The sequence below is a fragment of the Squalius cephalus genome (assembly GCF_949319135.1).
Source record: "Squalius cephalus genome assembly, chromosome: 8".
NCBI lineage: Eukaryota > Metazoa > Chordata > Actinopteri > Cypriniformes > Leuciscidae > Squalius > Squalius cephalus.
Window position 1 is genome coordinate 40,036,773 of NC_137129.1, and position 26,766 is coordinate 40,063,538.

The 26,766-nt window shown below is 36.6% G+C and overlaps 3 protein-coding genes and 1 long non-coding RNA gene across 7 annotated transcripts in view; 1 reads left to right on the forward strand and 3 right to left on the reverse strand.

The window, feature by feature from the left end:
• Positions 1-341: 341 nt before the first annotated feature.
• LOC307163406 lies at positions 342-1,334 on the reverse strand. The gene is made up of 2 exons (XR_013822068.1): positions 1,262-1,334; positions 342-1,094 (listed from the first exon to the last, which is right to left on the reverse strand). It is a non-coding gene; the product is annotated as an uncharacterized lncRNA (long non-coding RNA).
• Positions 1,335-13,623: 12,289 nt separating this feature from the next.
• il6 (interleukin 6 (interferon, beta 2)) lies at positions 13,624-16,849 on the forward strand. The gene is made up of 4 exons (XM_079878359.1): positions 13,624-14,340; positions 14,422-14,532; positions 15,946-16,089; positions 16,263-16,849. Exons 1-4 carry the CDS (start codon positions 14,080-14,082, stop codon positions 16,479-16,481), a joined length of 735 nt encoding a protein of 244 aa, XP_079734485.1. The 5' UTR covers positions 13,624-14,079; the 3' UTR covers positions 16,482-16,849.
• A 48-nt stretch (positions 16,850-16,897) lies between these two features.
• tomm7 (translocase of outer mitochondrial membrane 7 homolog (yeast)) lies at positions 16,898-23,861 on the reverse strand. The gene is made up of 3 exons (XM_079878360.1): positions 23,655-23,861; positions 17,053-17,101; positions 16,898-16,972 (listed from the first exon to the last, which is right to left on the reverse strand). Exons 1-3 carry the CDS (start codon positions 23,755-23,757, stop codon positions 16,957-16,959), a joined length of 168 nt encoding a protein of 55 aa, XP_079734486.1. The 5' UTR covers positions 23,758-23,861; the 3' UTR covers positions 16,898-16,956.
• A 745-nt stretch (positions 23,862-24,606) lies between these two features.
• Positions 24,607-26,766, reverse strand: part of hycc1 (hyccin PI4KA lipid kinase complex subunit 1) — a 43,714-nt gene continuing 41,554 nt past the window's right edge. For all 4 annotated transcript variants that reach the window (XR_013822110.1, XR_013822111.1, XM_079879735.1 and 1 more), the window contains one exon: positions 24,607-26,265. Coding sequence is in view for 2 of the 4 variants with exons in the window: in XM_079879735.1 (XP_079735861.1) it covers positions 25,709-26,265 (557 nt within the window). In the remaining 2 variants the exon portion in view is untranslated. The remainder of the gene's footprint in view (positions 26,266-26,766) is intronic.

Here is a 26,766-nt window from a genome sequence, read left to right on the forward strand (position 1 = left end):
AACCCTCATTTGGCGTTAAAAAAACACTGTCAGGATTTACTTCAGACACACAGTGAAACATGTGGACAGGGTTATTTCTGCGGCTGGCCTTATTGCATATGCATTTGTAGGAGTTTCCCTTTCAGAGTATTTAAATGTGATTTACTAGGGTTTGCGCTGGTCAATTTACTGGTATTTCCGCTATTATTTACCGGCCAAAAAAGCATGTATTAAACCAGATGCTAATTTGTAGATTGTGTTGGTCATTATGGAAATGATCCAGCTGCGTCTGCTCTTTAATTTGCACGTCGTCTGTAAATCACCAGAATTTTCCACTTCCATCTGAGCTTTTTTGGAGTTGCGCTCTCATGCTAATTTGCCCTGTTAAGTAAATCTGGCCCATGGTGTTTCTCCTGCATTGTGTGATGGAGTTATTGATAGATATTGTTTTGTCAGTTACGAATAATTATTAGGATGTTGAGGCCATTTTTTCCGTAGAGGTCAGATCAGAAGTCGGCCTTTGATTTTGCAGTGTGCTTTGGCATGTATTTGATGACGGACACCTGAGGTTGTTATCCATCAACACCCACAGTCAGCGTGACACAAGTTGGCAGGCGTCCTCGCTGCTCACAAATGCATGATGGGCAAGAAACAGTGCCACCCCCTTTAGCCAGATAAAAATCTTCAGGACGCTTTCAGAATAAGCAAACCTTTCACAATCCACAAGCGCAACTTTGGAAAAAAAAGCCGTCGTCTAATCCGAGATTAGACTCGGCAGCAAAGCAGAGGCCTGTTCCTCACCGTCGACTGGATGAAGACGTTAAAAGCGAATGGTCGTGCTCTGCAAACCAGTATCTCCACATCTCGCATGAAAGAATAGCTGATGATCTGTCAAAATGAAAGATCACCTCTATACGGCTGAATGGAGCATATGCCTGGAGGACACGTGTGTGTGTGTGTGTGTGTCCCAGTGGAGTTCATTGGGGGGTGATGTGTGTGTTGTGGGTGTGTCTCTCTGTGCTCTAATTTCAGGTGTAACACAGAGGTGTTAGATGACAAGAAAGCCACATGGGAAGCTGGGAGCACATTCAAAGCAGGTGTTCAGTCTCGAAGGTCTGCAGAGAGAGACAGACATTAACAATCTGATGACATGGAGGTAAAAAAAAACAACAACAAAAAACCTCTAAGGATTATGTACAGGATTCCACTGGAAATTCTATGGGAATTTGTAACATAAAGAATAAAAAGGAAATCTGGAATAAATTGGAAAAAGAATTGTTACCATTGGGATACGTGGAGATGTTGAACTTGATCTCCAGCTTTTGATCTCCAGACAAAAAGCCTCATCAAAAGTGTTCAATCAGGTCTGAACAGGGTTATTATAGACAACTAAAGCCATAAAAAACACATTTTTGTTACTTTAAATAAAATAAACATCAACGGAAAGTAATAGTTAATACAACATAAAAAATGGTTTTTATTTTATTTTCAGCTAGGAATAATTTCTCATTTTTATTCAGTTCAACTTAATGTAAAAAACTATAACTAGAACTGAAATAACAATTAATTTAACATTAAAAAATAAAAACTAACTAATAAAAATGACAAAATTACTAAAACTTAATTGAAACTCAAACTATTAAAAAAACTTAATTACTAATTATAATAAATATACTAACATAACTATACTATTATACTAAATATGCTAATATAACACTGGATCTGCCTCCATTATGGTTTAAAACTCATAATGTGTGACCTAAAAGGTCCTAATGGGAACAAAAGTGATATTATTATAAAATATGTTTTATAAATATTATATTTTTTAAATGTTAAAATATTTGTTATATTTTTTCATATTTTTATATGAAAATATTTATATTAAACATTATATATTCAAATATATTAGGGCTGTAAAATCGATTAGTCAGAAAGGTAAACAGAAAAGTTTACATGATATATGTATAATATTATATTTATATATATCATATATATGTGTGTGTGTGTGTGTACTGTATATACACACACATATATTTATATATATATACTGTATATATATATATATATATATATGCGTATATGTATATATACACAGACACGCACACACAGAGAAATATATATAATATAGGCTATATAAAAATAATATTATATACACACATTATGTAAACACAGACTTTTATGTTAGATGCGATTAATCAATTTTACAGCCCTAAAATATATACTTTTAATATTTCTCCTACAATATATCCTATTATAGAGTAATTTTATCGGATTTGCATTTGATCCCATTAGGATTCTTTGGGAAACAATCATTTTTGCGATTCTGTTTGTGGTACACAAATTACACACTTCACTTTTTGATGGCATGTACGCATCTAATCAAGAACTTATTTGTTAACAAAATCAATGTCCCTTATGGGAGAATAATCTGCATGTTATTCTGTTGTTATGTTCGACTGCATTCAGACACAGAGTCTATTGTTAGAAAACGCTTATCATGATTAAAAACACTCAGTGTAATCCCTCCGCTGAAGTATTTACACATCTCCTCAGCACTGAAATCATGTGATCTAATGACACGAGCTCCGAGTGTGTGATGGCAGGGCCGTTTAATGCCACGCTGTTACACGGTGTGTGTTCAGAGTCCTGATGGGAGGAGACCGCTGCGATCTACAATGTAAAACATCATCACAAATTACTGTAAATGGAAAAAGTGTAAGTTACCTTACCATATGACAAATGGACCTGAAAAAGAAACTTTAGGTTCAAATTTATATATTTGAAAAGGACACATATATATTTTAATGTCTAGAATATAGTTTGCCTATTCCATGATATTCCTCAAAAAAAAAAAAAAATTTTCTTCTACTTTATAAGTACTTATTTTTAAAATATTAAAATATTTTTTCATGAAAACAGTGAAAATTCATATCAACTGTCCATACAATATAAAATATTGTAATTTTTACAATACGGCACATCATTTTTAACTATAATATATCCTACAATTTTTTTTTTTTTAAGTTAGCTTAAAATTTACAGGGAACATTTTTACTATATTATGTACTTTTACAGCTAATGATATTGTTAAATGCGTCTTTTTGTCAATAAAAGTATGACGATGTTCTCAGCAATCCCTCACATCTGATATATTTTATATATATTTAAATAGGTTATGTTAGTACAAACATGGAGAATAGTTAAGTAAGATATAGTTCTGATCATGTATATCTAGTTTATTGATCACAAAATGTTTCATACAAAACTTATCTTTCAGTGATTTGATGTCACTAACCTTGGCAAATCCAGGAACCATTTCATCCTCGAAAGATTTCATCCTGGGTAAACACAACTTTTTTTCCCCAGACAGACTGAAGAAAAACCCCATGGGCCTTCGCTCTTGGAAGCTGTGTGAAGTCATCCAATCACATTAGAACTTACTAGATTGAGAAAGTGCTCTAGTTTCATGCGAAACATGCCTCAGTCAGCGAACAAACTGTGGGAGGCCTGTGTGATGCTGAGACGTCTGCGTGTGTGGAAGCAAGACTGAGAATAAGAGAGTGAAGAAAGCCTTTCATCTTAAACCGTCTCCTCTCCAGTTACTGCTCTCACACACAGACAGAGATCTTCAAACACACCCTTGATTAAATATTGAAGAATGCCCATGGCTCTCGAACAGAACACAACCTCCAGAACTCAGAAAAAGTAAAGGAGAGGAGAGGAGTTTTGGTACCAACGCACAGAGAATGTTCCGGGTCAGCATCTTTGCCATGAATCAGACGGATTTTGCTTAGAGCTGATTTTAGTAGTAGTTAATGGTTGATGTTGTGACAAAAATATTGTTCCAGGACCAACAAAAGGTCAAAGGTAAAATTAAAGTCAGGTTTTAAACTTTAAAAAGCATAATAAGTGTAATTATGTTTAAAACAATCTGGAAGCTCAACTGGACATTACTGTTAAGAAACGTTTTACTGGCATCTAGTGGTTGCTTTAGAGAACTTCTGTTTATTCGGACTCAGAAGGTAAAATGTTCAAACAAACAGAAGAATCCATTCTCTGCATTAAATCTAAAATAGCATACAAAACCGTACCAAAACTTTCCGTAAGTATGCCATCATTTACATTATACATATAGTTTTGTAGTCACAAAGAAATAATGGAATAAAGAAGTTCCAGAATTAAAGTTCTTGGAATAAAGAAAGAAAGAAAGAAAGAAATTGTGGTAAATTTAATTTGAAAGTCAATTACCCACCAGCCAAACCTAGATATTTACTAATATACTCTCAGGGAGGGAGAATCCACCGAATTTTCTCTGTGGAGCAGATCTGAGGGGAAGCCACCAAAAACCAGAGAAAATCTCCCCAATCTTGCCCTAAAGATTTGGCAAAATATTTAGCAAAATGTCGTATTTTCCCCACGCTGGTCTTGTCCAGCCCTTTGCGATTAGTGATCTGGCTCGGCCAGTGAACATCGACCTTCAGTAGGCAGAGCCCAAATCGTCTTTTCACGTCCAAAGTTAGTTATCTTAAACATGTTTTACACTTTTTAGATTTAAAATTAGCCTAAAATAACAGCATACTTATGGTTTATCGATGTACCAGTCAGATACTGATCCAAAAAGCAGTGTTGCCAGATTGGGACGGTGATTTCCAGCCCAAAAGCTCACCAAAACCCGCCCACTATAAGAGAAAAACCGCCCAAACTTTTACTGCCAAAATAATGTGATATAATTTCATTACCATGTCATTCAAGGTTGATAAGCACAATTTGTATTTCCTTAAAACAAAATAACGATGATAAAATAAAATAAAAAATAAATACGTTTTCCAAGAAAACAGATCAAAACAGGGCAATAATTAAGGAGAATTAGCCATATGACTAAAATGTCCAGGTGAACACTGTCAAAACGGCAATCATGAAATGAACCGATGATTTTAACCCTCGGATGTACACATTGCAGAACATTATGCAGAATTTAGCAGTCAAAACGGATTCATCGTTGATTCAAACCTTTTTCAGCAGCTGTCAGGGTCGAGTAGAGTGCAGTCTGGATGGTGTAAAAGTTGCAGATGTCAGGTTAGGCTAGTGTGCACATGACCATGGACAGGAGTCGTCCCATATTTGATTTTAAATCAAGTCATTCAACTGTGCTCTCCTCTCAGAGTTATAGTCACCATCGATATCTCCCAGTAGTCCCACCACATGTACGTTTATAGAGTTGCTCACTACTGTAGATACAACTTACTGTATTAGTAGGCTATGTCACTTTGGCATTATAGCGATCACTTTGAATATAGCTACAGTTACAACTTATCGCGCTAAATCGCGTCTGCCTGCTGATCGCTGATTGGCTAAAAGTGCGTGCTCGTTGGTGACGTCAACACCAATGCCAGCTGACTCGTAGTACCCCAGAGTGCAGTCTGGACGATGGGGCGGGGCGACACTTTTAGGCGGGGCGACACGTGTCGCTCCGCCCACACCCAATTTAATTGGTTTATAATACCGCAATCTTATTGGTGTGTAGACGATTCAGGTCTGAGCATGCGCATTCCTTTAAGTACGATTTTATGAATGATTTGGCCGTATTAAAGAAATATTAAATGCTAACTTTAATCGTAGGCTATATGTTGTCGGTTTACCATGGTAATTTTAGTTAAGATCTATTGGCTAATGTTTTATTGTACTTAAGAAACAGAATGGATGAAGTTATTGTTTAAAAACGAACGCAGGCCTACTTCAAGGAGATGTTTTACAAACTCGGGATTTTACCCAAAGGATGATAATTCACTGTAAGAATGTAAAAGCAGCTGATTTTAATTTTTAAAGCACGACCGTTTTTTGTTGTCATTTTTTTAGCGAGATGTTGTCCAATGCGTGCGTTAGGCTACAGTGCAAATAAAATGTTTAATGGCAAACTCACGTTTCTTTGTTAATAAAATGCGGGCCTGTTGGTTCTGTAAAATCCCTATGTTATAGTTTTAAAGATTCATGTTTTCTATAAGTGTCGACCGTAGGCTACAATTCGACTATCTGTTACTGTGACATCAGGCCATTGGGTTTTGTGCGTTGGCTACAATAGAATTAAAACCGTGTAGTGCTGAAATGTGAAAATAAATAAATAAATAAATATGTATTTACTAAAACAGATTTATTATATCGATCTGGGCTTGTATACTATTTGGTAGGCTATAGCCTATTATTGTCTTAGGCCTATTTGTCACTGTGGTTTTGCTTTAAAATAAAATAAAACAAACTTTCGGATTTATCCGATGTTTTACTGAAATACAGTGAATTATCATCATTTGTGTAAAATCCCGAGTTTGTGTTTATTCACTGATCCTAATGTGACATCAGGCCATTGGGTTGTGTGCGTTGGCTACAATAGAATTAAAACCGTGTAGTGCTGAAATGTGAAAATAAATAAATAAATAAATATGTATTTACTAAAACAGATTTATTATATCGATCTGGGCTTGTATACTATTTGGTAGGCTAGCCTATTATTGTCTTATTTGTCACTGTGGTTTTGCTTTAAAATAAAATAAAACAAACTTTCGGATTTATCCGATGTTTTAGGCTACTGAAATACAGTGAATTATCATCATTTGTGTAAAATCCCGAGTTTGTGTTTATTCACTGATCCTAATGGAAAAACGAAGAAGCATTTACGAATGATTTGAAATTCCGGAGCCCTGCATGACATGTGGAAAAATATTGTCTAGCCTATATCAGCCTATAGAAATGATCTCTCCTTTGATAGCCTATATGCCAGTAATTTCATGATGTCATGATTATTGCTCACTAAAAGTGGCACTGACTTATCTGCAGGGTAAATTAATAAATATAAGATCTAAATTTCAAACAGTAATTTATCAGCAACATATTTCGTGATATTGCCTAGCCCTAAAACTGCTCAATATTAGCCTAAAGCTTACAATATGATTTTTTGTAAAGCTGCTTTGAGACGATGTGAATTGAGCGCTATACGAATACATTTTGACAGTAACTTCATCTAACTTGATTCGTAAATTCAGCAAAATATTATCCAATTGATCATTAGGCTACTGAAATCGGAAATCCCCATGGTTATCATCACTTAATATTTCTGTAGTATGGCCAAACAGCGTCGTAGTCGTAGATCATTCATAAACTCCTACCATAGACTCGTACATAAAGGAATGCGCATGCTCATGCCTCAAGCGTCTACGCCAATTAGATTGCTGTATTATAAACCAATAAAATCGGGTGTGGGCGGAGCGACACGTGTCGCCCCGCCTAAAAGTGTCGCCCCGCCCCATCGTCCAGACTGCACTCTGGGGTTACTCGCTGACTCTGCATGGGCTTGTGTGTAGCCTACAGTCATGATGACTGATTTTATGGACTACATGCACACTTTAGTTTATTTTTTTAACCAATTATAATTGGTAGTTTATAGTCTATAGACTTTAAAATGTAGATGTTTAAAAACCGCCGAACTGACCACAAACCAGCCCAAATTTTGTCCACCCGCCCAAACCCTTTTTTACCCGCCCAATCTGGCAACACTGTGAGGCAAGCGCTCCAACGGTTGATCTGCTGTTGCTATGGTTACCTCCTTTACTGCGCGCGAATACTTTTCTTGCCCTGTGAAAATGCTCTTTTTTTTTTTTTTTTTTTGGCGGTTATATGCTGTTTGAAATGTTTGATGAAACGTAAGACGAAAAAATAAACGTTTCAACATATTTATGTAAAATTTTAACAGTGCTAACAGTGCTGTTTTGCAACATTTTGGTTCTCTCAGTAATGGCTTTTGGAATTACGAGTAAAAAGTCTGTCACATTTAGTTCTACAACAACAAACCTCAAATGTGAATTTAGAAGCCACTGTTTTGTTTGTTTTTTGTACGTTGCTAAAAACTTTGTTATATAGGACTACAAATGTCCGATTCCTCAATCATCTCACATCTTGCTAGCTGTAGGCTAGTCCTCATTAAAGGGATAGTTCACCCAAAAATTCACAAAATTCACTGAAAATTCTGTCATTAAAGGTGGGGTAGGTAGGATTTGTCTTAAAAAACTTTTTTCCAAATTTGTTTAAACTTTCTTTATATATCAATACATAATTAAAATGTAAGTACTCTTAAAAAAAGAGTATAAAAATCAAGTGACTCTAGACCGTTTAATCTGCTTTAAACACAGCTCATTATTTCCATTTGGGACGAAACAAAGGATTGGCTTAGGTGACTGTCACTCTCTCTCGCAACCATGGCAACCACCCTGTTGCTACAGGATCTGCCCACATGCGCACACCCGTTTGATTTGAGGAGTTCAAGAGGCACGGAACCTAGGAATAGCAAAATAATGGCAGAGAAAGAGCATTCAAAATTCACATTACCGGCATATGCAGTTAGCGAAGGCAAACAAGGCAAAAAAAGAAGACAGTACTAGAAAAGGCAATGAACAAAAAGTCTTTGGATAAACAAAGAAATAAAGCGCGAGTCATATCGGCGTGGCTTTCCAGCGATGGCGAGAACTGAGGGACCTCAAGGGGCTGAAAAGTGACTCCTTGATGGCTTTATTTCTGCTGGACAGGTAATCTTTCTTTTTGTAATTTGATTATACATATTTTTTTTGTTTATGTTTTCATGAAGCATGTATCACTAGCACACGTAGCTACCTAATATAGCTAACATAACATTACTTAGCGAGCCATAGTAGAGACGATAAATAATCAATAGGCCTAGCTCAAGTTGATAGCTGTCGTGTTAAATTGTGCAAAATTTAACTTTACATAACAAAATACATGTTTAACAGCTAGTTGTCCTCGAGCTGACGATGCGGTACTTGTCTCTGGAGTGTAGTCCTCATCAGAGTCAACAATGCTTTCATCATGGAAACTCTTACATGCAGAACACCATATATGTTATGAATCTTACACGAAATTCATCTTCATCACAGTGTAACTGATGGAAATGGAAAAACGTGTATCAATGCAACCTGTTTTTAGCTTTGCCTTATAGTTATAACTAGCTCGTTAGCGAATCAAAAATAATATATTTTAAACTTTACCAATATCGATATGCTAGCTTGATAGTGAGTACTAAAATATCTTATTTGTTTATATTCATAATGATAAAGTTAGATTTTTTAGTTACATGTGATTCTGACATGATGTCACTACATGCACTGTGCTCCTTCCTCAAATAATGCGTCCTCCAGCTCAGCGGTCGGAGTCGCGCGTTCATGTGTTTTGGGGGCGTGGCTTTGGAAGGAGCCCAGAAGGGAGAGGGTGGAGTTAATGGAAATAATGAGCTATCTTTAAAACAGTCGTGAGAGGTCTACATACACTCGATTTGTATACTTTCTTTTTCAGAGTACTTACATTTTAATTATGTATTGATATATACATAAAGTTTAAACAAATTTGAAAAAGAAGTTTTTTAGACAATTCCTACCTACCCCACCTTTAATTACTCATCCTCATGTCGTTCCAAACCCATAAGTCTTTCATTCATCTTCGGAACACAAATGAAGATCTTTTTGATGAAATCTGAGAGCTTTTCTGACCCTCCATTGACAGTTCACGAAACTGATTCTTTGACACTTCAGAAAGTTCATTAAAGTGACTGAATTAAACATTTTCTGAAAAGACTTGATCGCTTGATGAACCGATTGAATTTAGGCTTTTATTCACAAATAAACATTGATAATTTAGGGTGAACTATCCCTTTCAGCAGAATGAATGAGCACCGATTGCACTACCCTGTATGGATGACATGCAGATGTAAAATGCAGCATGAATATGAGTGAAAGTGACAGTGAGTTTCTGCTGTGGCAATAAATAGAGAAAATGCTTAGCTCAGCAAAACTTAGACATCGTGGCTTGACCTTTAAACTGTTTCTTCAGCACCGGAAGAGATCAGGCTCTTTGACACATAACTCATGGAGGCAGGATGAAGCTGGTATTTGCTCAAGCCGGAAAATCTAAAGTTGCTCAGTGCTGTTTGTGGTGGTGGCATGGCACTCTTGCCTTGTTACATTCGGTGTTGTCAATGATCACCAATGTATGGCAGTAATAAAAAACCCAGAGTTTCGGAAACCAAAAAGCATCTCAAAAAACACCCACACAATCACATATCAGATGCTGAATTTCTGTGGAAAAAGGTCTTAGCATAAATGTGAAAATATCTCTAGTGCACATCTATAGTTTCATAAGCATTTCTGTGAAAACCCTTTTGTTTGAGTTCACAGCAACCTCACAACAAATGCCGACTCCTAAGAGGGCAAAGAACGTCTCAGATTTTGAGGGAAATAACCTCAATAAATAGGTATTACTCATTCTCTCTCCAGTGTATGTTGCGTTTTGGATGTGCCAGGCTTGTACAACAACTTGCCTCCCCAACCTTCTAAACCATCAAGACCACAAGAGATAATCATCTTAACCAACAAGATCCTGTTGCTCTTTAAGTTGGTCAACCAGGTTGGTCAACCAGCGCCACCAGTTTGGTTTCGTTAGTGAACGACATCAAACCAGCACCAACAAGCGAGGGAAGTTTATGCTGCATAAGCTAGTATTTTTATCAGGACTTGGAAAAACAATATCAAGTGTAAGAGCAAAATCTCCACATCTGAAGATCTGTTTAAGTCATTATATAAACTGAATTCATTTTCAGATCCAGCACCCGATAAATTGGGTGTGTGGAATGCAAGGTCAAGGGAGAATATTCTGATAGTGATTCTCAGAAAAGAAACACTTTTAACGTTTCATCCGTTGATAACACAAACATTCGTGGAATTATCGTAATGCAAAGACCCGTGTTATCTCTGCAGAATCACTGATCACACCTCAACAACATGAAAAAGTGGTTTCCGTTGTAGGCCGCTTTTACTACTGTGGTAAACAAACTATGAAAAGAAATGTTCACTGCATGATAGTACAAAACGGCACATTTCTCATCTATTACCACCCACTGATAATGGCTCCAATGATGGAAATAAACACAGTAAAATGGCAACACAGGAAATGGTACAAGGAATATTACCTGAGAGACAAGTTAAAAAACAAATAATAATAATAAAAAAATTATATAATATTTATTTATATATATATATATATAAAAAATTATATAATATTTATTATATATATATATATATATATATATATATATATATATATATATATATATATATATATATATACACACACACACACACAGATATATAAAGAGTTCAGATGCAAAAGCCTCTAAGTGCCATCTGAAATTTTCTTCTAGAATGATCATTTTTATCAAGCTCGTATATTTAAGTTCAGTAATTTCACTTAAATGACTATTAATAGGTAATTTTCATTGCCATTTAAGTGAAATTACTGAACTTAAATATACGAGCTTGATAAAAATGATCATTCTAGAAGAAAATTTCAGATGGCACTTAGAGGCTTTTGCATCTGAACTCTTCATATATAGATATATAGTATAAATATATACATCAATAATGTCAACTAACTGTTAAATCATTTCAGTAATTGAAAAAAAGTTGAATAAAATATAAATATTAGAGAAAAAATATTTCATGAAAATGAGGAATGTTTCAATGTACTGAAATAAGATGAAAAATAAAGCTATATAGAAATATTAAAATAAAATAAAAACATAGTACAAACAAAATGACTAAAACTTAAACTAAAATTAAAATGAAAACTGAAAATAATACAAATAAAAGCTTAACTGGCCCCATACAAATATTGGGAAACTGTATAAAAAAAAAGTATAGTTTCAAGTTTAACAAAGCAAATATCCAACCTATTTAAAATTTGACAAAACCCCACAGACCCAGAAATAAGACTTTATTTAATAAAAGTAGGGCATATTTTTTTGTCCCCTCTTGCTGAAGCAAACCCAGGAAACTTCCACCATTACTTGAAATATCATCCCCCACACTCAGTCTTAACATCTCCTCAGCTTCACACCATTTTTCCCTCCTTCTGAAGGGGAATCCTCTGTTTCACAAGCCACTATCATCATGCATATTAACCGGAGGCGTGCGGTCTCACCGACTCGAGGCCCAATCAAACCCCACCACATTAAACTAATATATACAACCAATAGATTACAGAATGAGATCACTTAAAAAAAGCAGAATTCAAAATGAAGAAGGAAGAAGAAAGAAAGAAAGAAGGAAAAGACCGAGACACACACGCTACTGTTTACTTTCATTTCTTTTATTTGCAAACGCATTCATTTGTGATGGATACTCGCTTCCTTAAAATTACAATAAAAGAAACTAAGAGAATCTGAAACTATATAATATAAATAATAATTCAAACTCAGCTGTTGGATGACATAAATTAGGACATACAGCTGCAAACTTAAAAAAACAACCAGGAATTAAGATACACTTTTAAAAAATAAAAGGTTCCAATTTTTTTTTATTTTTCAGCGATGTGATAAGAAGCATTTTTGGCTCCCCAAAGAACTATTCAGTGATCAGTTCTTAAAAGAGTATTTTTTTTTCTTAGTGTGAAGAACATCTTGAATAAAACTAAAGAATCTTTTTCCACTCTAAAGAACCTTTTGTGGAATGGAAAGATTCCATGGATGTTAAAGGATTAGTTCACTTTCAAAAAAAATGTTTTGCTGATAATTTACTCACCCCGATGTCATCCAAGATATCCATGTCTTTCTTTCTTCAGTCGAAAAGAAATAAAGGTTTTTGAGGAAAACATTCCAGGAATTTTCTCCATTTAATGGACTTCAATGGCAACCAACTATACCAATGTTCAAAGAAGGTTCAAATGTCCTTCTCAATGCAGCTTCAAAGTCTCGACACGATCCCAGTCGAGAAATATGGGTCTTACCTAGCGAAACGATCGGCCATTTTCTAAATATATACTTTGTAACCACAAATGCTCGTCGTGTACCATCTCTGAGATGTGCCACGCATTGCGTCATCACCCTAGATAAGACCCTTATTTCTCGACTGGGATCGTGTCGAGACTTTGAAGCTGCATTGAGACGGACATTTGAACCTTCTTTGAACATTGGTATAGTTGGTTGCCATTGAAGTCCATTCTGTGTAGAAAAATCCTGGAATGTTTTCCTCAAAAACCTTCATTTCTTTACGACTGAAGAAAGAAAGACATGGATATCTTGGATGACATCGGGGTGAGTAAATTATCAGCAAAACATTTTTTTGAAAGTGAACTAATCCTTTAAAGGTTCTTCATGGAACCATCGATTCCAATCAAGCAGCTTGATGTATTTAAGAGAGGATGAGCAGAGCCTGGGGCAAGTTGTCACAGTGTCTGTATCTCAGTAACTAAGACGTTTAGTCACAAATGCTTGATTTCTCTAACAGTTGTTTGTTCAAAATAGTCACTTTATTATTATAATTTGTGTCACTTTATGGATTCCCAAATTTTTAATAGCTTGTAATGCATAATAGATCTTAATTAGTCATTCAAAATTGTGCATTTTAAAAATTCTTATATCAGCACTGTGAAAAATTATATGATCAATAAGTTATGACAACATATGTTTGTGAATTGCTTTAACTCATCAAAATAAGTTATAAAAGATTCAAATTTTTTTTTTAGTCAGTGTAAAGTCAGTTTAATGTCATTTGAGTTGAAATGACTAAAACAACCAAGTGAATTGTATTTAAAAAGTACAACTTATTTTTTTCTTCAGTGAGTGTCAATATTATTATTACAGTGAGGTTATCATTGCGACAACATGCCCCATTGTCCAGGTCTCTGTACCTATACAGATATTCAGAAAAATAAAAAATTAAATCACATTAAAAGTATCAAAACCTAAGCCTTGTCTCAATCATTTAAAAAAAAAAACTTGTGGAAACCTATAAGTTTAGAGGGGGGAAAAGTAAAAATAAAAATGTGCATTTATGAAAATCAGAATAAAGGCAGATTTTCCCCAAAATGATGAAAAATCTGTTTAAAAGGCGGGTTAAAATGTGGAAACTCCTGAAGCCTGTGTATAAAAACCACTTGAGAAGTGTTGTTGAGAAGTCTCCCGAGTTTGCTTGAAGACATCACACAAACTTTCGCAATCACTATGCCGTCAGCTCTGAGTAAGTGGAAGCGTTAGCCCGAACGGACGTCCTCATGTGCTGTCAAACATCTTTTCTCACTTTCTCTCTCTCACTTTTCTCTGCAGACACAGCGCTCTTCCTGTCTGCCACACTGGCAGTGTTCATGCGTCTCGTGGACGCAGTGCCTGCGTACAGCAGCATGGGGGAATTATCTGAAACTTCTGGAGATGAGGTTCAGGACGTGGATGTGAAGAGTCTTCTGAACGACCGGCAGAAATGGCATCTGATGGCAAAAGATCTACACAAGGACGTGAAGACGCTTCGAGACGAACAGGTGCTTTAGAATACAGAATTAAACAAAGGTGTGTTGCACTGCTGACTGTCTTTACCTAACTTTGTGTTCTTCCACCCGCAGTTTGAGAGAGATTTCAGAGAAACTGAGAATATGACGGAGTATGAAGGAGTCAGGACCAGCACGCCTCTCCTCAAACCTTCTGACGGCTGTCTGTCCAGAAACTTCAGCACAGTAAGAACATTATCATGCTTGATTTATCAGGGCTGATTCTTTCATTAGGGAAACTGTTCTGTCCCCTAGCATTATTTTAAAGAATTTTATAATAATAATAATAATAACAACCAAAAAGTAGTTTCTAACAATCTTACTTTTTTTTTTAAATTCTTTGTAAATACTTTTTCTTTTTCAGATTTAGGAACATTTAACTTTAATTTGCTAGAATGTCTCCTTTTTTTTAGCCACAATATAATCCCAGTATTTATATGAGCCCACTGTAAAAAAAAATATAAAAAAATAACTTACTACCTTAAATTTGTAAGTATTTTCAACTTAAATTATGTTAAACTGACTTTAAAAATGAGTTGAATCTTGTTTAACTTATAAAAAGTTGAAAATTGCTTAACTTTAATAAGTTAAAGCGATGTAAAAAACATCTGTTGTCATAACTTATCAACCATAACAATTTTTACAGTGTGTTATTTCATAGTTTTGGTTATAACTGTGGATAATAAATGAATAGATGCGTTCAAAAGTTTGACTGGTACTTTGTGTTACCTTGATGGCATTAGTAATGAGTCCATCATCATTACGATCAAGCCAAGTATTTTATAGAACAGAATTTTTCCACAAACATTTATGATTGGCTATAATGGCATTAAAAGAGGAGATTTTTTAAAATAACGGAATTAAAAATTGAATTTTTCTTTTCTAAAACAGATTTTCATGATCTGAGTAGCTTTATTACAAACATATACAAAGCTGATCTAACCTTCCCTACAAAAACGGTCATTATCGTTCAACACACTCTCATGGCAATTCGTAACTATTTTACATTTTGGCATTTCAGTATGATCTAATTCATAAAATCAGCATAAGCCACACTAATTAAACTTTGATTTCTTCTAAAAACTGTACCTTTCCGAAAAATCACAATGCAAAATCGCCACCTTGTGAAACAGTAACGTACAAAATCGAGTTGATATCGTTACACAAACTAAATGCAGTCAAAAGTTAAGATGCTGGTCAGATCTTTTTATTCAGCACATGTAATAAATAAAGTTCTGTCATGAAACTCCAGATGACGCAGGCCGATCGGTCCTTAACTCAATCTGATTGGTTGCTGCTGTATCAGTAGCCAATGAGCTCGCTGCTCAACCTTCAGTTATTGGTCAGCATTTGCCTTAGCAGTGCAGCTTCAGAAACCCTCCCCCAGCTCCACCTGTATAGATCTGCTACGGGCAATTCATGTACGCTGTACAATATAGCATACATGAATAACCCGTCTTACTTGCTCACAGCAGTGTGTATTAGCGTAGCAGATCTATTCCACAAAGACTAAACATATCAACATTGTCATATCCATTTACATGCCAAACATGTATTTTACATGATTTTCTGAAGAATCTCCCCTCATGAATGTTTCAGGAAAGGTGTCTGGGGCGCATTTACAGTGTCCTGACGTGGTATAAAGAGAACTGGAACTACATCGAGAAGGAAAATCTGACCTCAACCCTGGTGAACGACATCAAACACGGGACCAAACGACTGCTGGAGGCCATTAACAGCCAGGTAAACACACAGACTCAACATCCTATCCAAGAGGCCTGGATGTTACTTTAGACATCATTTACAGTTTACAGTTTTGAAATGACTGATAAAAGTCGAGGTTTTAGTAACACTTTACAATAAGCAAATGCATTTACTCGTATTTACACGTATTTAACGTTTCTTTCCACCTCCAGCTCCAGGTGGGTGAAGGACAGGTGGACCCGATCTCCAGCGCTCCTCTGTCGGTCAGATCCGCATGGACACGCAAGGCCGCCGTCCACTCCATCCTGTTCAACTACACCAGGGTCATGATCGACACATGCAGAGCCATCAACTACATGAGCAACAGGAAGGGCGGACACCGGGGGAAAGACAGCAAGAGACCCGGCCCCTGGACCTCAGACAAGAACTAATTTATTGACCATCGCAGTATTCGATTCAGGGAATGATAATTTATTATTTAAGAGTCTGTACGTTTTAACTTATTGAATGTAAATGTTGATGCTTTCTTGTTTGTACAACGCTGATATTTATAAATGTAATATTTATGTGTCTGTACTTTTATTTGTACAACACTGAAAATCTGTGCTGATAAATATTTATTAAATGTTTAATTTATTTGAAACTGAATGTTGAGCACATCCTGTGATTGTTTACAATGATTGTTTAAATTAAAAACAACAAAGACAATCCAGTTACATTGTGTGTGTGTTTCTCAAGACAATGTTTTAGAAAGAAGCAGCAAAACAAAACAAAAAAGAAAAATAGAGGGTGGATGAGACAGCCGAGTATTTACATCCCAGCATAACGTTCTGATCCAAGCAGTCAGTGTCCCGAGACTCCAGTGAGAGGATCCGGATTGGTCTGTAGTGGCCGTCGGGAGCGTCTTCATCCCCAAAGCAAACTGAAAGAAACAGCGACATCTTCTTCAGCTCTCTGTGGTGAAACACTGCGAGCTTCACGTGTCCGACTCACACAACTCACCTCAGCACTGTGGGTTCAGGCATCCCTGGATCGGCTCCCCGTTTGAATCCTGGGAAATAAAGAAATACTGGTAAATAACTATAAGTGTCCATGGAAATATGGAAGAGATTCATTAGCGTAAACACTCAGTGGTAAACGCTGATCTTCCACGTGAATATCATGGTAACTGCTCCGGGTCACATTTCACAAACAAATACAGATAAAAGAAAAAAATATTAAATTGAGTTAAAAATTATATATATATATATATATATATATATATATATATATATATATATATATATCGCAGTTCAGATGTTATGGAAAGGAGGAGGCGGGAACCGGCAAAATCAGTTTCCACAAATGCGTATATGAAGCAGCATCACTGTTGGGTTTTTTTTTTTCCATGATGCTGAAAATTCAGATTTGATCACAGGAATATATTACATTTTAAAATATATTACAATATAAAAGTTATTTTTGAAATTGTAATAATATCTCACAATACAGTACTGTTTAACTGTATTTTGAACAAAAATGCAGCCTTGTTGAGCAGAAGAGACTCTTTCAAAAACATTAAAAAAATCTTACCAATCCCACATTTTTGAACTATTGTTTATGAACGAATGGTATATATATATATATATATATATATATATATATATATATATATATATATATATATATATATATATATACAACATAAAATTAGTTTTTGCAATTCCCTTTATTATCAATAATAATTCTCATAACTGAAATACTGTTTTCTTTTTTTTTTTTTTAAATCAGCGTAAAAGCAAAACTAATATAGACCAATTGAGCAGAAAATTATACAATTATGTATGAATCATTTACAATTGAATGGGTTTTTTTTTTTTTTTTTTTGCAATGCAATGGAAAAAAAAAAGGAAAAAGGATTTCTTAAAGCAATTTATTTAGAATTTTGGGGTGAAATATATAAAAAAAATGTGACAGCTTTTGTGAGATCACTGATCTATAGAGCAGGAGACATTTGATATATGCAAAACATACGTTAATGACAAAAGATACACAAAATAGCTGGGGGGGAAAAATTACATTCAATAATTAATCAATTTAAAAATAAAAATAATTTTAATTATCAAGGTGGACGGTCAGTAGATTTTAGATTCGACAAACTTCTTAATCAACCATGAGATGTGGCCAGTATCATCATGTATAGGCACACTGAGTATATGGCAAAAATCAAATGACAGAATGCAGGCTGACATATAGGAAGATATTTGGCAATATTTTCCAGGCATTACATTAGAGTTTGAGGATGACATCAGCACTCTCTCTCTCGTAAGAGTGGATTCCTCAGTTCTCAGGAACTTGCAGAGAAGCTCTTCAGTGAGTCGACTCGATTGGCATCATGAAACCGCCTCACTAGATCCGGAGTGGAGAGAACTAAAAGTCCTGGGTTGCAGGAACTTTCTTCCCATTTTCATTCAATATTGGTCTTACTGGCACAACAAAAGCATCATCCATACATACGCGATCCCAAAGAATTCAGACGTCAGAGCTGATTCATCTCCATTTCATTTATTGTGCAACACGCTTTGAAATAGCTGAGAATGACAAAACTTCTGCACACAATCTTCACTGCAGTCTTTTGTAGGGGTGTGTACGAATTTTCGAATATTCGATCTTTAATTATTATTCGAAAAATAAAATACTATTCGAATTTTACTACGTTGTTCTGCAGGCCGTAAATGCAGTAAATCCATGTGGATCCCAAGCGCTAACTCGCAGTTATAAGAAAATGCACTGGGTGGCGCTGTGGAGCGTGTTTAACAACTTGTCTGTAGTTGACCACATAATGCTGTCGTCTGCCTCGCGAAGTTTGGAATTACTTAAAAATGATGAAAATTATCTTACTAAATGATCTAACAAAATGGAATTACTTTTGATCAATGAATTAATGAACCTGCATGAGTTACAATATCATAAATCACATGAAATCCAAACAACAGTCGTTGAGGAAAGACAGCTTGTCCATCACTGCATTCATGACCGCAGGCAAGCGCTGTATCCCGAGTGAGCGGAGATGACTATTATCTGATAGCAAAATAATTGAGACATATGCTTCCTTTAAAGCAACACTGTGTAGGATTTTCTCCCATCTAGTGGTGAAATTGTTTATGACTACCAACTGAATATTACTTTCTAGCCCCTCCCATTCCGAGGGCGTTTTAACTCCTACGGTGGCCGTATTACTTAAAATCTGCCGGCAGTCGCGAGTAATCTCCCCCTCGCATTCGTCACGGTGCCACTGAGTGTAAAAACGCGAAAGGCGAAGCTTGAACTTCCAGGTATGTCCCTCTTTGGCTAATGTATTTTCAAGATGGAGGCGCAACATGAGCGACTCGCTCGTATGTTTTCTAAATGGCAGATTATACGCTTACGAGAATACTTGATTAGTTGGTACAAGTAATTACACATTAATGAGCACATATTTTTGAAAGAACAAAGTGTTTTTTGCTAAGAATCAACTTAAAAAATTACACAGTGTAGCAACACAGTGTACACAGCTTTAAGTTTTGTTGAGGGAGACAGGTTTAACAACAGAAAACGCAAAGTGCTGTTAGAAACTTCGCTTAGCACACCGTTGTGTCTCTGCAACGTCAGCGCAGCGCGTTTTCTCACTTGAGCATGTGGATATTAGGCCTATTGTTTTTATCAACATTAACGTGAAACAATATAAACACGATAATCATACACTGACTCGAGTCTACATGTACGATAACTGGCGAAGTCTGCTTTATTAGGCGTTTTTTCCCTTTCGCACTGCTAGAGCAAATGCTTTTGTTCTTTTTATTTTTTGTTTACACATTATGTTTTCAACTAAAAGAAAACTTGACATATATTGTAAGATTGTTCGGAAATGGTGACAAACTTTAAAAAAAACTTTTTCCTTAAACAATTTAAATAAACGAATATTCGATTTTAATGAGGCCCGAATATTCGAATACAATATTTTTGAAAAATGCCCATCCTCGTTTGCTTTTCATTTCATTATTACACAGTTATCTTGGATAGTTCTGATCTGTTAACTGTGAGGTCTTTAAGAACCTCTTATGTTATCGTGAAGTGGTTTATTTTGCTAAATAATTTTGATTTTAGTTGAAACTATTATGAGAAGAGACCTAATTGTGGCTTTCTGATTATATATATATATATATATACACATACATATACATATATATATATATATATATATATATATATACATATATATATATATATATATATATATATATATATATATATATATATAAATAAAAAATACAATGCTCAATGCTAAACGTTTTAGAATGAAGAATTTTGCTGACTTGTAGAATTGCCTACAAAAACAGCGAACTTTGATGTGCTTGAGCTACCTCTAAATATTAATATTTTTGCCCCATATTTTTTCTGGGGTGTTTTTAGCATAAATGGAACAAATCTAGGGGGTCAGGCTGCAGAAAAACGGAAAAAAAAATGTTTTCGTATACTTAAGGGCCACCCTAATATATATATATATATATACACATACACACACATACATAGAGGGGTTTGAAAAAAACTTAAACTCCAGCCAATATAGTGTTGGAGGTTTCATGCACCAATCTTCATTCCATCAGTAAGAGCCGAGTGTGAACGCTGAATTAGCGGAGCGATAGCACAGCTGTACAGAAGATATTGCAATCCACACAACATAATGGGAGACATATCAGCTTAAAAGAGGGTGAATTGTTGGTGTGTATGTGTCGCTGGCTCATCTGTGACCAGGACAGCAGGTCTTTGTGGTGTATCGAGAGCTATAGTGTCCTGGGTAATGTTGAGGAAGGACGAATCACAAACCGGATTGTGTCCTTCACATCTGTGTGAGTTAGAGACGCCCCAAAGAGGCTCAACACCCGGCCTGGTGCTGTCCAGAGTGAAGCACACGGTGGATCAGAGATGGTTTAGGCTGTAATATCATGACGTTCCCGACTCTGCTGCCAAGCTCAGTGCCAAGGACAACCGAACCATTCTGGAGGACCATGAGCACCCGATGGGTCAAACACTGGTCCGTGTATCAGGATGATAATGCACCAATACACACAGCAAGACTGGTGACAATGGTTTGATGAACATGAAAGTGAAGTTGAACATCTCCCGTGTCCCGCACCAGATCTCGATATTACTGAACCACTCTTTTGGAGGAGCGATCAGAAAACGGGTTCCCCCTGACCCGGACACAGTTCTGCAAGAGGAACGGCTCAAAATCCCTCTGGACGCTGTGAAGGACTTGTGTCTGTCGTTCCAGAGACCAACTGAGGCTGTACTGGCCGCAAAAGGAAACCCTACACCGTACTAATACATGACTGAGGTCTAAAACCAGGTGTTTTAGTTTCACTGTCCAACCCCTGTATATGTGCGTGTGTGTGTGTGTGTGAGGTTACTTTTTATTTTAAGGTGTCATTGTTACAGTGCAATTATATTTTTAAGTCCTGAGTCATTTTAATACATGTACTTACTATAGGCTTAGGGTAGGATTGGGGTTTGGTTGAGGGTTAGTTGTATGTAATTATGCATATTTACTGTTATTACTATGGTAAGTACATGTAACATATGTAACAAGGACACTGTAAAACAAAGTGTTACCTTTATATATGAAGAGTTCAGATGCAAAATCCTCTAAGTGCCATCTGAAATTTTCTTCTAGAATGATCATTTTTATCAAGCTCGTATATTTAAGTTCAGTAATTTCACTTAAATGACAATTAATAGGTAATTTTTATTGCCATTTAAGTGAAGTTACAATAGCTGTTTATTCTAAATATATTTATTCCATTATATGTAATATTATGTAGCCTATACTAATCTGTCTTATCTAGCAGGCTTATGATGTCCTCTGGAAATGCTAATGTTCAGACTCGAGGGACTTTTCCGTGCGAGGCAGTTTAGCCGACACGCAGAAAGCTACAACTTCCTTTTGCATCTCATTTGTCTCTAAACGTCTCCCATCATGCCAAAAATACAGACGCAAATTTTTGTGGAACAAGAAGCGCACAAATCAATCACAGAGTCCCTTAAGCCTCATTAACATTTCCTCATTTTACATTTAACCGTGATGAAGCTGTAGGACGAAGACGCCCTCTGAACCCTGCTGACCCAAACGCCCGTCACGTCTGCTGAAGAACACAATCATGACGGAGCATCACACACTGTCAATCACAGCTGCAGGAAGTGATGCGTGTTCTGGCACTCAATGACCCCGCACACGAAAAAAACACATCATTATTATCAGAAATGATGCAGTCACTCTGTATTATAAGCACACGCATCCCAGAAGCCCTTTATCCTGACGAACTGAACCGTCCTGCAGCGACTTCGGTCAGTGACGTGAAACCTTCCTTAATGACATCTCCAGGAAATAGTAGGATGGTATACACCCAAAATATGATAAGAATCACCCCAAAAGGTCATGTCTTTCCAAACCTGCCAATGCCGATCATCTCAAACCCGACAAAAATCAAGCCATTAATTGGTCTATCTGAGATATCCGGATCGCTATTAAGCATTATGTCAACATTACACATGGTAAACAAATAAATAACTCCAGATATAAGATGTTCAGTTTACAAATCTGCAAATATTAGTTATAATTAATGGTACTATACGGTTATCCGGACCACACGTGACCACACGTAAATCTACTATACAGTTAACCTAACCCTAACCCTAACCACCCTACCCAAATAGGTGTGGTCCGGATAACCGTATAGTTCCTAATTAATTAACGAGAAGACTGTATTTCTTTTTAATTAACTGATATCTGCAGACATGCAAATATCAAAAGTGTCTCAAATGCTTTCAAAACAGAAAAATAGCATGAAAAAATAAAATGATATATCAGCAAGGCCAATTAATAGGTCAATATAGAAATATAATTATCATATTACATTTTGATTTATATGTAAATGGAAGTATCATATACTTTTGGATTATCAGCACTGGCCCATTATTACACCTTTATTACCAACAGAAGTGGTGTTTTGTCAATGTAAAATGCACATTGTCTGTTTTCAAATGTTTCAATTTGCATAAATAATGTGAAAATAAGCATTTCATTTACCAACATTTAATATTAAACATTAATCACAATGAAGACTTACAACTCAACACCAATAAGCTAGGGTTGTGGTCAGATCGTTGATAGGTTGTATAATAGTTTGTAGGGCGTTGCTAGGTGGTTGCTAAGGTGCTGGGAGCGTTGCTATGGTTATCCAGCAGGCTGCTAGGGAGATCGGTGTTGTTTGCTAGTCCAAGTCATCACCGTCAAATCTTTATCTTAATCTTAAGAGGGTCCGTAATGTAAAATCTATTTCGCTTATAAAAACTAATCGCTTATAAAAACATAACAATTAGAACTTGTGATCAAAGAGTTCATAATACTCCAGTCTTCACACTGTGTGTGTGTGTGTGTGTGTGTGTGTGTGTGTGTGTGTGTGTGTGTGTGTGTCAAAAACTCATCATACAACTCAAATAAACACAAATGGTGCATAAACCCTTGACATACAGTATGTAGGCTAAGTTAAACACACATGATTCGCGCGCTCGCGCAGTTTACTGACCCAGGTAAAGCACCGTGGGGATGAAGCCCCAGCGGATCACGAACTGGCCGCACTGGAACACCTGCTGCAGCCGCTGCTTGCTCTCTTTGCTCAGTTTGGTCATGATTTCACTCAGATTTGATCAAATATCGTCTCTGGATCCGACGTGGAGCAGTGAAGGGCACGGAAGACCGCAGGAACCACGTGTATGCCGTAAAGTGTGCAGCGGTGGCGTTCCTGTGGTAACTGATTTGCGACAGTCGCAAAAAGGCGGCACAGTGACACCTAGTGGCCACACAAGGGACATCGAGACACCAGCAGGTACAAGATTATGCATTTGATCAGTTATACACGTTTGAGAACTATTTACATGTGACATGCTAAATGTAACTGGAGGGACATAATTGTGATGCTAGACTGTTTGTTTATCTTAACATCGACATGTTCTAAGTGAATTATATGCAGCATACATTATTGTTTTGAGTTGTGTGAAGTAACTTTGTAAGATATACTATTATTTCAATATCATTGTTCACTTGTGTGTTGCAGTTTGACAAATTGGTCTTCAGTAAAGAGATTTTAGAGATTTCATTAGGCATATTTATTTATTGTAAAAATCATTAACGCTAAATTTTATAATGTATTTAAATATATGCATTTTGATAATTTAGTTGAATTACTGCCTGATGACAGATAAATAAAATAACAGAATCCCAGTCAGATTATCTATTATTTGAAAGCAATTTTGCATTTATATTGAATGTTTCAGCTCAATTGGACTATATATTTATGATGAAAGATTAAGATGTTTTTGGGGAAAAATACAAAGAACTAAATAACTGCATGAATTATAACAAGTATCAAATTAAATCATCAAAACATGAACTTTCCAACCCTAAAAATTAATTATGTACACAACCCGTTGTTAACAAACAGACATTTAATATGGATACAAAATAAATTCACACATCACTTTTGTTCAATCATTTAATCTCAAAACTGTTCAGAAGGAATAAATCTATCGTCATTAAAAGTTGATTCAAAAAACATCATTAACTATATAAAAATCTAGAGGCATGCTGAAATAGAAATCTTTATTTTCAGAGACTGTAACCATGTTATTTTGTTGATGAAAGGCAAAAAAAAAAAGGACTTTAGTACAATAATATTTACAGTTCACAAGAAAATATTCACATTCTCAAAATAATCTGAATACGGACACGACCACTGTTATTGATGACCCACTTCAAATTAAAAGCACAAACCATTATGACCAGAAAAAAATGTCTTCAAAAACATGTCTTCCAAAATATAATCATAATAAAACCAGACAAGTATTGATGCAACAGCACAGTGATGCACCAATTAAAAAGAAAGAAAACAATGCTATAATTAGTCCAAGAAAAAAAAAAGAAAAAAAAAACACTGATTTCTCTTTCATTTTTATATCAAGAAATGATTTCTGGCTTATAATCACACTGTTTCATGGGTCTCTGCCGTAGTGCTTTGCATTGAAAGCATGACATCAGTTGCTAACCTCCCATAATGCATCTCTTATGGCCTCGCGCATCCTCACACACAGCAACTCAAACAATAAGCATATTGCTTTTCAAATACCGCATGAAAAACAATGTAAACGAAGACGACCACAGTTTTGTTTCGGTGTCTTATTCCACCAGATTTTCCACTCTGGGTTTTGAAAACGAGCATCCAAATTCCCATGGAAACAGTGTGAAATGATGGCTTCGGTTCAAGCCCAGTGCATGCTGGGAAACTGCAGAAGACGTGTGAGCTGCGAACGCACACGTAAATTCAAACCACACACGGTTCAGTGTGTGTGATCTCAAACGCATTTAAAAAAAATACACAACACAGCTCGTAATCGCATGTAAACTTCATGGGTCGACTTCAAACCTTGAAGAACAAACTGGGAAAAAAGTTAAAGTTTGCTTTAAAAACACTTACTTCAAAAATACATGACTTTGGTAATTACACACAACTGACAAAAAAAACAACAAAATAATTTCCCGTAAGGTGCAGTTTACTGTTAGAGTCGCATTACTGTAGTCAGAGGGTCACAGGTCAGAGGTCACGTGGATACTGATGGTGGGCGAGCGCTGCCGATGCTGGTGGGCGGGGCTTAAGTGCTCAGAATAGGCCACGCCCTCGTCCCCGTCAGGAGCGTGATTGGCCGTGGGACTGGACGCGCGGCTGGACGACTGGTTTCCGCCGGAGAACACGTTGCTGACCTGCTCGAACGAGCGCGAGAAGACGGCGCTGGCGGTGCGCGACAGGCTGAGCGAGCCGCTCTTGGGCACCGATTGGCTGGCCGTCAGCGTCAGGCGTTTGAGTGACAGGAGCTCCAGGTTCTCGCTCATGGCGCGGACGGCCGCCTGCTTGCGCGTGAGCTGATCCATGTCCTTCTCCTTCTCCTTGTCTTTGCTGGATCTGCCCGTCAGGCGGCGCAGACCCTTCCCCGTGGGCTTGGCGACCGAGGCTCCGCCCCCGCTGTTGCTGATGACGATGGTGGGGGGGCTGGCCTGACCCTGAGCTCCGGCCGCCTGCGTGCAGATTCCCTCGTCCACCTCCGCGATCTCCGTCAGCTCATCCGGGGAACCCAGATCCACTGCGTCTGCGCCGCAACACAACACACTGTTAGAAGAGCACTTCCTAGAGTCGCCCTGCATCTCATGAATCCGACTGTTTCTTGCTCATTTTGAGGTGCTGCTGATTGCAAAAAGTGTTGTTTTTTGCTCTATATAACAAAATATATGCATTTTTCCTTCCGACAACCATTTGTACAGTTAAGAAGTCTTGGATTATCTCTTAATCACCAGAAAAATGAGTCGAGCTACAACTATTTGTTCAATTCTCAGCTGCTTTTTGGCATTTATTAATCTGTTAAAGGAACCGTATGTAAGATTGTGGCCAAAACTGGTACTGCAATCACTTTCAAATTACTGTAGAGCGGTGTATCCCCTCCCCCTCCCCCCTGACTCCAGGTTGCCAGATAGGCTGCAGGATCCAGCAGGAACGTAGGCTGCTACAAGGAGGTGCTAACTACACTCTAAAAAATGCTGGGTTGTTTTAACCCAATGTTGGGTCAAATATGGACTAACCCAATGTTGGGTTA